This window comes from Trachinotus anak, unplaced genomic scaffold, assembly GCF_046630095.1.
Source record: "Trachinotus anak isolate AG129_WGS33_773 ecotype Australia unplaced genomic scaffold, CSIRO_AGI_Tana_v1 ptg000019l, whole genome shotgun sequence".
Lineage (NCBI taxonomy): Eukaryota > Metazoa > Chordata > Actinopteri > Carangiformes > Carangidae > Trachinotus > Trachinotus anak.
This window is the reverse complement of record NW_027273870.1, coordinates 10,773,121-10,786,320: the sequence shown is the minus strand read 5'-3', so window position 1 is coordinate 10,786,320 and position 13,200 is coordinate 10,773,121. Positions and strand designations below refer to the sequence as shown.

Here is a 13,200-nt window from a genome sequence, read left to right as displayed (position 1 = left end):
ACTAGTTCTTACTTGGAGTGATGACTTTGCCAGGCAGACCAGGTTCACCTGAAAGATTTCATGATGAAGCTTAACATCAAACATATAGCATTAGGTAGATAAGATGTTGGTATTTCAAAAAAGTCTTTAGTATGTCCTTCATTCAAGAGTTTTAGTTAAAAATCATAACCTTACTGCTTTAAAGACTTAATTAGAGTAAAAATAATTAAGTCCTTAGTTTTGAGGAGCTTTAGCAAGAAAAATGTAATTCCATTTACATAATAAGGATTTGCGCTAATTATTCTGATGTGGCAATCACATACACAGAAGTGGCTCTGGTGATGGCACTGTCTGTCAGTTGCACAGACATTCATTGTCCCCAAAGCATGATTTGGGTGATTCTCTGACCTTTCTTCTACAGCCATCTAAAGGTCACCATTTCTATTGTCCAATACTTTGATTTATGGCAAAATGTCTGCGAAACCTAATGGCAGCTTCAGCTGTGCTTTGTGTTTAATGCAAATTAGCCACTGTTAACACGTTAACATGCAAAATTTGTTTTGTTTTCATGTTTTCTTGTTTCACATTCTGTTTTTGCCTCCTATACTTTATTTCCGCCTCTGGGTCTCTCCCTCTGCTTCTTGATTTATATAGCAACCAACAAACAATGTTGTTGTGTGTTACCGCCACCAGCTGAAATGGAGTGTGGATCAGGAAATCCGCTACACCAATGCAGACCCACAGCCTCCACAGCCCCTCATATACATATACCACTTCAAAAAAGAATTCTACTGTTAGAAAAAACAAAGGAGAAAAGGTGGGAAAATATTTTGATAGTGAATTGGCATAAGCATATTCTTATATAATGCATATAGTAAGGATGTTGAACCCTAACAAACTTCACCTCAGGTGTGCTAATGACTTGTCAACCACTTGTGGGAATCTATTTGAAGAAGGTTGGTTTTACCAAGAGCTTACACAGTAAGTGCATATTTTTATACCTTGGGGTCCTTGAATCCCAGGGGTGCCTTGAGAAAACAAAACAAAACATTTGATTGTTTTCATTTCAATCCAGTCTATTAAAAATAGGCTAGCTGAAATTATTTAGGTAATATTTGATAAACACAATTTATTATTTATGATTGATTATGACTGCTGCCATAACTGGACAGAGTTATGGTACCTTGGGGACCAACATCTCCAGGAAGACCAGGTGGTCCTCTCACACCAGGAAGTCCCATCGAACCTGTGTCACCTGCATTTTGTACACAGAGACTCGAGTTCACAGGACACAACAGTGGTAAATGTTCTGTTATCTTTCTCTGGCACTTACAGGATAATTTTATAATGTGTGTTCCATAACTGAGAGTTTGCAAGTCTGATGTCTCTATCTACAACCAATTTCTAATGACAAATCCATCCATCTTATAGCACTTTTAAAGAATGATCACAGCCCACACTTCTATCTAATATTACCCTGTCAGTAGTTATCCAAGCATGTAGGGCACCATGAGAATAAACTCAGTTGACTGATGATGCAGACTGAAACTGTCCTCCCTATATCCTCCTCAGATCTTGACATCTATTAATAGAATTTCCTTTTACCAACATTGTATATCTGTAAATCTCCTGACCTGCAATCCCTTTAGATCCCTTTAGTCCAGCAGGGCCCTGTAGTCCAGGTTGTCCTGGTTCACCTTTAATCATGAAAACAAGATACATCAAATATCAAAACTCTTTTTTTCAAACCTAAACATTGTTGCGGGTCTGCAACTTTAAAGATTGTGAAGAACATTAAAGAATGTGCTGGGGGGGTTTTTTTGCACAGTGATGTAGTCTGACTTCAATACAAGCTCCACCAGGCTCTCTTTTACGCAAGTGAGGATCTAACCAGTTTGTAGTGTATATTTAATTGACACTAAAATCATCATGTAAAAGTTAACGTGGCTAACAGATTTACAGGCTTAAAAAATATGTTAATACATCAACATAATAATAATACAATAAAACAGTATTTGTCTTGCATCAAAACTCATGTTTGTTTGGGACTCTATAAGCAGCATTAAGTTTAGGTACAGTATAGAGTAAACACAAATAATGTTTGAGTTTTATGTTATTTTAACGAGACCATTTGGAAAAGAAGTTTATAGACATCTTTACCACTTTTACAGTATATTTAGTGGCTGCTGTGATAGCAGCTGTATTTTTATTATCCACGTTGTGCACTGATAAAACTGTTCTGAGACACACCCATTGGTCCACGTTGTCCCCTCTCTCCCTGTTCTCCTTTGATTCCTGGCAGCCCTGGAGTTCCTCGGTCACCTGCATTTAGGACAATCAAAAGTGCCAATAGAGCTATTACAAAGTTGGCCTGATAACTGCCATCACTTTTTCTCTATCTTTACAATAGTTAACTAATCAATCAGTGTTGTGCAAAGACTTACAGACAGTTTTAGAAGACTGTATATTCTAATTTATATGCAGACAAATGAGAAACAGATTTAATACACTGCTGCCAATAACTACCACACACCAAACAGACAATATGAACTTCTTTACCAGGGATTCCTGGAGCACCATGATCCCCAATGGCACCTAAAATCAAACAAGGAAAATATGTAGGCCATTTATTTTTGTCATTAATGGAATCTGTTAACATATTGCAGTGAGTTTACAGTGTTAGTTTTTAAAGTTAAGTGATGTGTGTAAGGTGTAAAATATGCAACACTGATATCATCCTTAAAACCTGAACTGCTTTTACCTATAATTCCATCATGACCTTTGGCCTTACCTTTTGGCCCCACAGGTCCAGCAGCACCAGTAGGACCGGGACGTCCTGCCTCACCTTGAGATCCTGTCAAACCCAAATTTCATTATCAAAGACTGAATAACAAATAATTTTCCTGGATTCAATTTGGACAACGAAAACATTTTCTACCTTTGTCTCCTTTCTCTCCAAAACCAGGTGGTCCACTCTCTCCACGGGGACCCATTGGTCCCTCCCGGCCCCTCTGACCGGGTGGTCCCTCAGAACCTGGTTCACCTGGTAACGAAGGAGAAGCAATTAAGTCAATTTCCTCTTTTTTTTAAGTATCTCCACTCAACCTAAAAGAGCACTGAAACACACGTTACCTGCACTTCCCTTTGGTCCCCTTAATCCGTCCAACCCTGGGTGACCCATCTGCCCAGGCGGACCTGAAGAAATGAGATATATGAGAGGCAGTGAGTTTATCCCCTCTGTGAGAAGCAGGAAGCCAAAACACATTTGCAGAATTCTCAGTCTTACCTGGCGGGCCAGGAAAGCCGCTATCACCTGCAAAACATCATTTTTAGTGTCTGGTTTACAGAGTGATCGATTCTTATGCAACACACCTCTGAGGTTTGATACTTATGAAACTATATTTAATACCTCACCTTTTTGTCCTAGAGCTCCTGGATCCCCTGTAAAGAAACAGCCAGACTTACGATGGATATCAACAAAATCTCAGTGTCCAAATTATTCTATGATTGGTGCAAATGTACCTTTAGGTCCTGGCTGTCCTCTCTCTCCTTTTAGAGAGTATGCAAGTGTTTCTAAAAGTAGAAAAAAGTTGGAATTAAATTCAAATATACACAGTTTGTTTCATTGAGGGTTGGATTGATTTATGAACTTAGATAACTGATCTGTGTGTTCAGTCTGTACCTCTCACAGCATCTGAGCGGAGCTCAGACCTGACCAGCTGCTGAATGGCTCTCTGCAGGGCAGCGCTATCCAGTCCTGGTCCGCTCCCTGCACCTCCTCCCGGCCCAGCAGCCCCCAAGTTGATGGTGTTATCAGAGCGGGTCAGGGTGGACCCGGAGGAACTCCTGTCAATGTATCCTGAATCCAACGGGTCGATGGTGTTGATGCCCGAGGAGGCTGACAGACGACTGGACCTGGCTGAGGCGCTGCCGACGATGGCCTCTAAAGCATCAACACGGTTCTTGAGGCGTTTCACTTCTTCACCTGTGAAACAAGAGAGCAGTTAAACACATAGAGATCACCTTGACGCTTATGAGGGTGAATAACTTGCTGCCGAGAATGAAGAGTTTTCTTGTCTCACCCAAAGCAATGAGTCCAAAGAGGAGTCCAAGGAGAAGGAGCAGACTGAGCAGGAGGCCCAGCAGCCACTTCCACCAGCTACAGCAGGAGAAGAAGCCTGAGTCCTCTTTCTGGATCTCTGAGGAACAAAAAAGTTCAGATGCAAGAATAAGTCTTTAATTTTTTTAATTTCAAGATAATAAGAAAAATGGACTGCAGCAGATTCTCAGGAAAAAGCTTCTAATGTATAATTTACTTGTTGAAATTTAGTGCTGACAATAAAATTGGAGAATTTTTATTATTACTGAGATTTTTTCCTTGATTTTTCCCTTGTTGTCTCTAGTTTGTATTATTCTTATATTTTTCTTAGCCTTCTACATTTTCTTAAAGGGGCATTTTGGGAAATACGCTTATTTGTGTGATACCATTCTCATGTCTGTCCATGAAATATATATATATATAGCCAATAGCAGGTTAGCTTATCTTAGCATAAAGGCTGTAAATAGGGGAAACAGGCTTGTGTGTAAACAAAATCCACCTTCCAGTATCTTTATATCTGGTTTGTTTTATCTATGCAAAAACATCAAGTTGAAATTTTATGAAGGGTCAGGGTGCTGGGCTATTGCTTGACCTCCAGTGATTTGGTGGGATCACCCCAGGAGGAAGACTAGCTGTTTCCCTTTTTTCCAGTCTTTATGCTAGGCTAAGCTAACCGTTTCTTGGTTGTATAGTTAATTAATTAATTGATTAATTAAGTAATTGTTAATTGATTAACTGAGCAAAGCAAACAAGCATATTTTCTAAACTATTCCTTTAACTTTTCACTGATCCCTAAACCTTCCCTTTGTCCAAAAAACCTTAACTAATATTTTAAAATTACTGTCTCAATCTCTTAAAATGCTTCTTTTTCAGTCTTTAAGACAGACAGTATGACTATTTTGGTAGAGAACAGAAAATACTTTAAAAAAAAAAAAAAGACTAATAGTGAAAATGGGGTAATACAGTACCTGCATAAGTGGCTTTGTCTTTAGTGGCAACTTTCAGGGTTGAAGCTTTTAAAGATAAAACAACAATTGATTACAAATCAAACAGGAAATATATGTGACATCTCTTAATATTAGTAGACTACAATTTGCTGAATATAAGTCTACATTTAGCTTCTGTTCCTTCCTCCATTGTGTTGGTTGATAGCTTCTGTTTCTCTCTTTTCAGTGAGTCCTCAGAGTAGGTCGCTACGAGACAGAACAATTCAGTTGCCATTAATCAAACACAGAAATAGAAATAGAAAACATTTTTTCCTAATATTCAAGTGGCATCAAGAATAGTAGCAGTTGAGGCAGTGGAATCTATAGCAGTGTTAGCACTTTACACAGCACTATGCAGTAGGATTTAGTATTACCAGAAGGATTAGCAGGTGCTGCAGACATGAACATCTTCCCTGTGTCTTTGGTGGTGATCAGTCTCTCTGTCTCCTTCTTGACAGGAGTATTCTCCTTCTCTATCAGCACAAACTTAAAGCCTTTGCCAGAGGCTTCGTCATTAATTGGAATGCTGGGTCTCACTGTGAGAAACAAACATTTCATTAAAAACTCAAAGACAGTGATTCAATGCAAATCTCAAATAATTGAGAGAAGAAATTGTCACATTTTCTCTCACCTGTGGTTGTGCTCAGTCCAGTGCCAGATACATTTTTTTGTACACCGTAAACTGCGAGGAGCCAAACATACATCTCCAAAAAGTTATCCATGATTCTTAACTTACAGAACACCATGACATGGTATTTTGATTGCTTTAATATCTACAACACTCAGATCAGTGTATATACGGATAATAACTATCAACATCTTTTATTGGTCTTCATTTGCTTTACCTATTTGTGTGTTGGTTCCAGTGGGAGAGAGGACAGTGGGACTGGTACTGCCCAGATTATTCTGAACGCCATACACTGGAACCGAGACGGAGAGAAAAAACAAAACATAGTTATACTGTCAGTGCTGAGCTAAGGACCTGAAACCCCCGGTGGGCTGTGATGTTACAAGTAGAGGCTCACCAGTGCTGCTTGCAGATAGTCCACTGTTCATAGAGGGAGAGCTGAGCGTCAGGTTGTTCTGAACTCCTGCACCTGACAGAATGCAACAGAGCACATGTCCCCGCAACAGTTAACAGGTTACAGACAAATGTGCATTATAGTAATTAACCATAATCTGCAATAATGTGCAATTAAATACTCAGGAAACACACAAAAACTGCTTTTTATTGCTGGTTGCCATGTGTATTTGACTGACCTGACTGGTAAAGGGTGGAGGTTGTGGATAGGTTGTTGGGGTTGGTAGTGTAATTGTAGCTGCCGCTCACACCTCCAGACCAAACGCTGCCATAGTGGTCTGAATGGAATAAAGGGAAAATGATAAATCGATATGTAAAAACATTTTAAACCAAGCACAGGTAAAATGCAGGGAAAAAAAATCAAAAGACAATGAAGTGAGCAGACAATAATAAACACACAAACAAATACAAATCAGATATTAGACCTGCATGTTCTGATTAATTAGTACAGTACAGTAGAGTAAAGGAAGAGAACAGAACTTCTCATTCACTTCACACTCACAGCTGGCCTGAATGTTCAGTCCAGCAACCCTCCAGGCAGTTTAGACAATCACAGTCTCACAATACCATTTTTTAAACATTACAGAAATGATATCTGATTGGTTGAACCTGCGGTGGAGCTCTCAGACATGCTCCTGGTTTCCACACTGGCCTTCTTGGGGATGGGCAGTGTGTTGCTGGGGGACTGAGTGGGGCTGGTGTTGGTGGAGTTTCCTCTCAGCAGACGCTTCACGTCATCCAGCTCCGTCCCTGCACGGCAGAGGGGACAGTGAGCACCAGCAGATCACTCTACAGTTCCCTTTTACCTCAAGTTCAGACAGGATTTCAGGATTACAGGCTGTGTATTCTCTAGTATATATGTACACACATATAGTGATAGATGCATAGTTATACTCACAACTTGCTGTGGGAGAAGCACTCTGAAGTCTGGCTCTGATCTCACTCTCTAAAAAAGGACAACGTGATTGATGGTAGCAACCTCATTATATGTAACTGACATGTATTGTTTATGCACTATTGCTTTAAGTTTACCTCTGCTCTGAGTTCTTCCTCTGCTGGCAGAACTTGAGGTTGCAACTGATGCGCCTGCAAGAAAACACAAACTAAATAAATTAATTCATGATACACATACATCATCATTTCATCATTTGCACATTCCAGAATATAATCTGAGATTCAAGTAACACTTACCGTACTCCTTCCTGTTGTACTCTGGAGAAGAGTTTGTGCTTGAACTTTCTGAAACATGGTGACAGAGACAAGATCATATTAGCCTTCAGTGTATTGTTTCTCCTCCAAGTCTTGTAACATGGAAGGGGAGACTCACCGTTATTGGATGACCTTAAAATCATGTGATCAATTTCATACATGACCACTTCCTTCCTGACCTTACATGTGAAATGGGATAGCTGTGTGAAGAGGCATGCAGATTTTACAGCCAAAATGCAGATTTTTAAGGTAAAGTAAAAGTAATTTTCTTTGACTATGAATTATGTAACTAATAATATATTAGGGAGCTCTCTCTTAGGTAAAATGTGAGGCATTTCATCTATGCTAATTTCAAACCACTATGTTGCAATAGCTCGGCAAAACTATTTAAAAAGTATCACCAACAGCTAATTGTTGGGAATTCAGTAAAAAGTCAGTGGTGAGTTTTGTTTGTGGTGTACCACAGGAATCTGAGGTGTTGGCACATGTGCAATAAACTTACCTAAATACATAATTTGTGATGTGTGGTCTGAAATTTTAATTCTTCACTCTTAGTGTTACAACTTGCCCTAGGTTGTGTTACAACTTATCCCAGTAGTGGGGAAGGTTGTAACAGGGGAACCTCTTGAATTTAACACCACTTAATGAATTCAGTGATATAGATGACATTTGTATTTGTAGTGGACATATAAGGGTACTTTCTGTCAAAATATGAGAGCTCGACAAAAAGTGCTGCAACCATCCTTGGTCTCCTCCATTGCTGTCACCCCTTTCAGACTTCAAACAACATGGAATAGATGAGACAGTTCAGTAAAACAGCATGAGTTGTTCAATTGCTGACCAACAACTAACCATCAAAGACATCCGAGAGAGCTGCTGCCATGGTGGTCATGCTCTTCCTCTCTCTCGGAGAAGGTGAATAGTTGATCGCAGAGGACGATCCTCTCTTTGCTTCCCCAGATCCACCTGAACTGTAGCTGGTCTTGGTCACTGTGGAAACTGTCACAGCACCTAAACCACCCTCCCTTTTCCCCTCTCTGCCACTACTCGCAAAACTGGACGACATGCTAGAGGACCCCCGTCCAGTAGCCCTAAACCCTGCCCCTGTCCCGGAGCCCCCTGAGGTTGCTGAACCTCCTCCACCTGAGGATACAGCAGTGGATGCTCCTACAGCGGTGATGCTGACACCTCTGGTGCCTTTGCTCGCTCTGGATCCACTGGGGCTGGTGGCGTGGGAGCTGCTGGATGTGATCACAACTGAGCTGCTTGTCCCATCAGAGCCTCCTGACGCAGCTCTTCCACCTGACCCACCTGCACTCAGAAAAAGATCACCCAGAGGAAAAAAAATAGAGGAAAAAAATTATATTTGTGTTTTTTATCTCATCTTTGACAGCAAGATCCTATCAAGGCCCTCACATCAAATGCTCAGGTGACACTATCTTTGATATCTAATTGCCTAAAATTCTGTCCCAACTACAAGACAGTGCTGCCACAGTTAATGTTTGACCTATAGCATGAACATGCATCTCAAGTTTTTTTGTTATTAAAAAACATTCCTGAGATGAGCCTCAGCTTGCCTTGCACTGTGCCTGAACATGCTCTAATTGCTCTTTACCATGAAATCCCTCCTGTCTTATATAGAATGAGTTATGACATGCACATATACCATAAATGTCACTGCTGGAGCTGCCAGGAGTAATGATCCTTCTTGTCAAATAAAAATGATAAGCTGCCACCTCAGAGTTTATGGGACTCTAGCTCCCTCTAGTGGCAAAGTCTGACAATGGCATATCATTATAATGATTTGTGTATTGCAACATACTTTAAAGCTGCAATCATTTTTTTTCTTTTGTTTTTATATGGCTAACATGACCCAGAAATGGTTTATTTACACACCCAGCCGACACAGAGAACATAGAGCTGAAAGAAACTGCAGGATTGGGTGATAACTCTCACTTCACTCACTTTTAAATTACATTATTATACCAAATTTTGATCAGCACACCTTCAACTTAAAAATCTATAAGTCAACCGGTGTGCAAAACTGATCAAACTGATCTAAATAGTCACTTTTGTAATGTGTATAGATAATTATTTCAGTTTTGTGTGAAGATTGTACAACTTACTGAAGTCACTCAAGTGGTCACTACTGGTTATGTGATTCCAGGAGAAAAATGTATTAAATACAACTACTTTATTTCATGTAGATTCATGTAGATTTCCTATTTTCCATGTGGTTTTAAAAGGGTTGGTTCACAACAGTGCTCACTGAAGACTACTTTCCACCAGAGACATAGTCTTTAATTATTCTATTATTATGCATTTGTCGAGAATACAAAAAATAATAATACAGCAAGTGCATGCATCACTGTACTGCCAATGCATATTTAAAGGGGCTACTTGTACGTTTTTGCTGCCGCCAAACTTGGTTTCTTGCCAGGAGCGGGTGGTGGTGATTTTTGCTTGACAAGAGCTTTATGTTTTCAGGGCCGATTGAAGACTACAGTGAATCACAGAACGTGATGAAAGGTGATGAAAGTGATTAAACAGTTAACACTGGCGTCACTTTCCACCTCTAGCAAACAGCTCTTGGCAAGTAAAGGAATGAAATTTGTTGCTGAACTAACAATGTATCTTCTAGGCAGGGACGTAAACAGCTGCTACTACTAACACTGGCTACGTAGCAATAGCAAATTGCAAAGAGCTCCTTTAGGAACAGCCACAGTTACAGACTACCACCTTTCATATCTTACCTTTGTTACTTCCTCCACCATCTCCACTACTGCTGACAGTCTTGGCTGTACCTAGATTGTCCATCCAGTGTTATCTGTAACAACAAAACAGAGCATACACATACAAAGACGTTATGAGTTAAAGCCTCTTATTCTGTGTAAAATATGAAAGAGTGTAAGATTTTCATTACATTGAACAGGAATGCTATTACACCCCAAGGTAGTATCTACACATTGTTCGTTAGAGCAAGTCATATTTTTCTGTGGTCGTATTTCTTTCCTTTGTGGCCATGTCCCCTGTGAAAAGGCTCTTTGGAATCCAATACCTTTGATTTAAAGGGTTCACCTAAATCTGTGTAGAAAGGGCATACAGTAGTTCATTGTTCACTTGATAAATGTGGCTTTTCTTTTAACAAAAAAGACTCACAATACAGAGGCAGATCTCTACAGAAACTTGACTGAAAAACATCTGGGGTTTCAGCCGTAGCTGGAGGAAATGACATAAAGTCTTTGCCCAATTGCCATAAAGATGGCAAATGATCGTTTGAAGCCACTATCTGTACAACATATGTGATTTTTATTCTTTTTGTTTTTCAGTTCCTTTATTAGTGACATAACAAAAACAGGCGTGACATGAAGGGTAAATAGGACATAATGGACAGACATGTAGATGAAAACAAGAACAAGAACAGTTATAAAGACATAAATGATAAGAATATGATCTATCTGTTATGAGTCTGGTATATGTGTGTGTGTGTGTGTGTGTGTGTGTGTGTGTGTGTATTGCAATGTTTATATGAGAGGTTATCATATGTATCTGTGTTTTATGACCCTGGGTATACAGGCTTATGGGGTAGAGTGTGGCATGATGTATGAGGAGACAATGAAAAAGAATATATAGTGATAATGAATGATGTTACCTGAATATAATTGTAGAAAGAATGCAATTATAATAATAAAAATAAATAATAATAATATATATCCTATTTATATCCTGTGAATGTAATAATGAAATAAAATAATGTATAATAAAATAACATTAAGTTACATTGTGATGAGGGCGAGATTAGGTTGCAACAGGATATTTGTGATTTTTAAAGTTACTGTGATATCATTGACCTTCGTTTGTGTAGATGGTTGAGGGTGGGAGTGTGCACAGATCTCATTTATCATGTAACCACTAGGGGGTCTCAAGTTTCCAAATTCTACATATGGTAGATTTAAAAAAACATCACTTCAGTGTTTTTCCACTCAACCAGAAAGACCACAGTGGTCAAGAGGATTCAGTCAGATGGCACAGATAGTTGCTTTCATTTAGAATATGATAGACTCTCCACACTAAAACAATCTGTCTTTAACTAAAAAAAAACAAAAAAAAAACTCCTGGAGCAGCACTTTGTGCCTGTAAAACCTTCATAGTTGTAAAATCTACTCTTCAAAACCACTCTAAAGTGATGTTCTGATTACATGTCATCACACACTGGCAAGATCAAAGCTACACAATGCAACGTTTCGATTGAAGAACATACTTATTCTACATCTTAGAAAATAAAAGATAAATTCAACAAAAGCCAACATTTGTTAATTCAGTCCACTCAAGGGCTTTGCTGCTACATCCTTATTTGGTCTGTTATGACCTGTGTCTTATGACAACTTATGTTTGCTTAGAAAACTGTTTGTGATGTTGCAGTTCACTGACTTTTTGACTCTTCTGCTCTTATGTTACTGTTACAGTAGCAACTGTTAAGCAAAGACACTGTTTTGTAAGCCCATAGGTCATCTGTGCATGCACTTTATTATGACCCATAATTATGTTCTTTGTTAGGTGATCTGGGAAGGGAGGAAGTCAGGTGAAGTAGTACAAAGAGCAATAAAGTCCACAGTTGGAGGAGGCTGGAGTGGATGGATGGGTTGGCAACAGATTTTCACAGGTGACTGCGTTTTTTTTTTTTTTTTTTTTTGTTCAATCTGCTATTTATCTAGGGTTTATTGGCTAAATTACATTTTATGACTCAAGGACATAAACAACCTTCTCAAAACCCATACATGCAAAGATGCATGGTCACAAAGCTGAAATAAAAATATCTATTTTTCCAGCAATGTTACTCACAAACCTTATTATCCCCAAAACCACCCAAACAGCCTGAAAATGTCTTATAAATGGAGAGAGTAACAAGTATAGGCCACAACAGCACAACACAGATAACAGACATTTGCCTGAAACTCTTAAATGCATAATTAACTTAAGTTTCCCAACTATATTACAGGCAGCCATAGTACAAACATCAACTCTAGACTGAGAAGACAGTAGCTATGTCCCTGTTAACATTATTATTTTTACATAATTGTTAATTGTTTGTATTATTATTATTATTTTTCTACTTGAGTGCACTCAAGTAAAAGACACTCTACCTACCACCCATTTCTATTCCCTCAAGCTCAACTTTTGTTCAAGTGCAGTTTTTGTATTTAATTATGCATTGTAACTTTCCTGTCTCTCATTACACAATATGTGTGAATGCATATTACTTTTTTCATGCTTCAAATTATCATGATATATATTATCTTTTCTTAAGATCTTGTGACCATTATTACTTGATTTTCTTGTGCTTTCTTTCTTTACCCATATTTCTCTTTCCCTTTTTGTGATCAATTACATGTATCCTGACTTATCAAGACTTTAAGCGGTTGTTACAGTGGTTCATTAACTAAGGGTTCCCATTTTCCACTGTCACACACATGTGGACAGCTAAGAACATGCAACCTGCATGCTTAAAAAGCAATTACGGACTACTACTGCCAGGTGTTTGACTCTCACCTAATGCACAGGTGAACCAGCAACAACCTCGAAGTCTTTCATTAAAGTTAATTTTCCAATGCTTTTCAAGTATTAATTTAGTAATTAAAGAATACATCTCCATCCTTGATAAATAAATAGATAAATAAATAAATCTTACCTGAGATCATTTGTGCAACAATAATCACAACCATTCCTTATATCCCCCAGCAGAAAAGGGCTTCAGATGAATAACTCTATCCTATTCACCACATTGCAGTGCATAAAGTCCAGGTGCTGAGGGAATATGCTGTGCAGTGCCAGGGTCTTACATGTGC

The 13,200-nt window shown here is 38.8% G+C and overlaps 1 protein-coding gene across 2 annotated transcripts in view; it reads right to left on the bottom strand.

The window, feature by feature from the left end:
* Positions 1-13,200, bottom strand: part of LOC139636548 (collagen alpha-1(XVII) chain-like) — a 24,174-nt gene extending 10,974 nt beyond the window's left edge. For both annotated transcript variants that reach the window (XM_071504704.1, XM_071504705.1), the window contains exons 1-28: positions 13,044-13,200; positions 10,108-10,181; positions 8,207-8,665; positions 7,337-7,384; positions 7,178-7,231; positions 7,044-7,091; positions 6,755-6,895; positions 6,325-6,423; positions 6,090-6,161; positions 5,910-5,984; positions 5,696-5,746; positions 5,439-5,600; positions 5,191-5,271; positions 5,047-5,091; positions 4,062-4,178; positions 3,662-3,964; positions 3,502-3,552; positions 3,394-3,420; positions 3,266-3,292; positions 3,112-3,174; positions 2,918-3,022; positions 2,771-2,833; positions 2,539-2,574; positions 2,230-2,301; positions 1,614-1,676; positions 1,163-1,234; positions 981-1,007; positions 13-48 (exon numbers count right to left, since the gene is read on the bottom strand). In XM_071504704.1, coding sequence (XP_071360805.1) covers positions 13-48; positions 981-1,007; positions 1,163-1,234; positions 1,614-1,676; positions 2,230-2,301; positions 2,539-2,574; positions 2,771-2,833; positions 2,918-3,022; positions 3,112-3,174; positions 3,266-3,292; positions 3,394-3,420; positions 3,502-3,552; positions 3,662-3,964; positions 4,062-4,178; positions 5,047-5,091; positions 5,191-5,271; positions 5,439-5,600; positions 5,696-5,746; positions 5,910-5,984; positions 6,090-6,161; positions 6,325-6,423; positions 6,755-6,895; positions 7,044-7,091; positions 7,178-7,231; positions 7,337-7,384; positions 8,207-8,665; positions 10,108-10,171 — 2,461 coding nt within the window. In that variant the 5' untranslated portion in view covers positions 10,172-10,181; positions 13,044-13,200. The remainder of the gene's footprint in view (positions 1-12; positions 49-980; positions 1,008-1,162; positions 1,235-1,613; positions 1,677-2,229; positions 2,302-2,538; positions 2,575-2,770; positions 2,834-2,917; positions 3,023-3,111; positions 3,175-3,265; positions 3,293-3,393; positions 3,421-3,501; positions 3,553-3,661; positions 3,965-4,061; positions 4,179-5,046; positions 5,092-5,190; positions 5,272-5,438; positions 5,601-5,695; positions 5,747-5,909; positions 5,985-6,089; positions 6,162-6,324; positions 6,424-6,754; positions 6,896-7,043; positions 7,092-7,177; positions 7,232-7,336; positions 7,385-8,206; positions 8,666-10,107; positions 10,182-13,043) is intronic.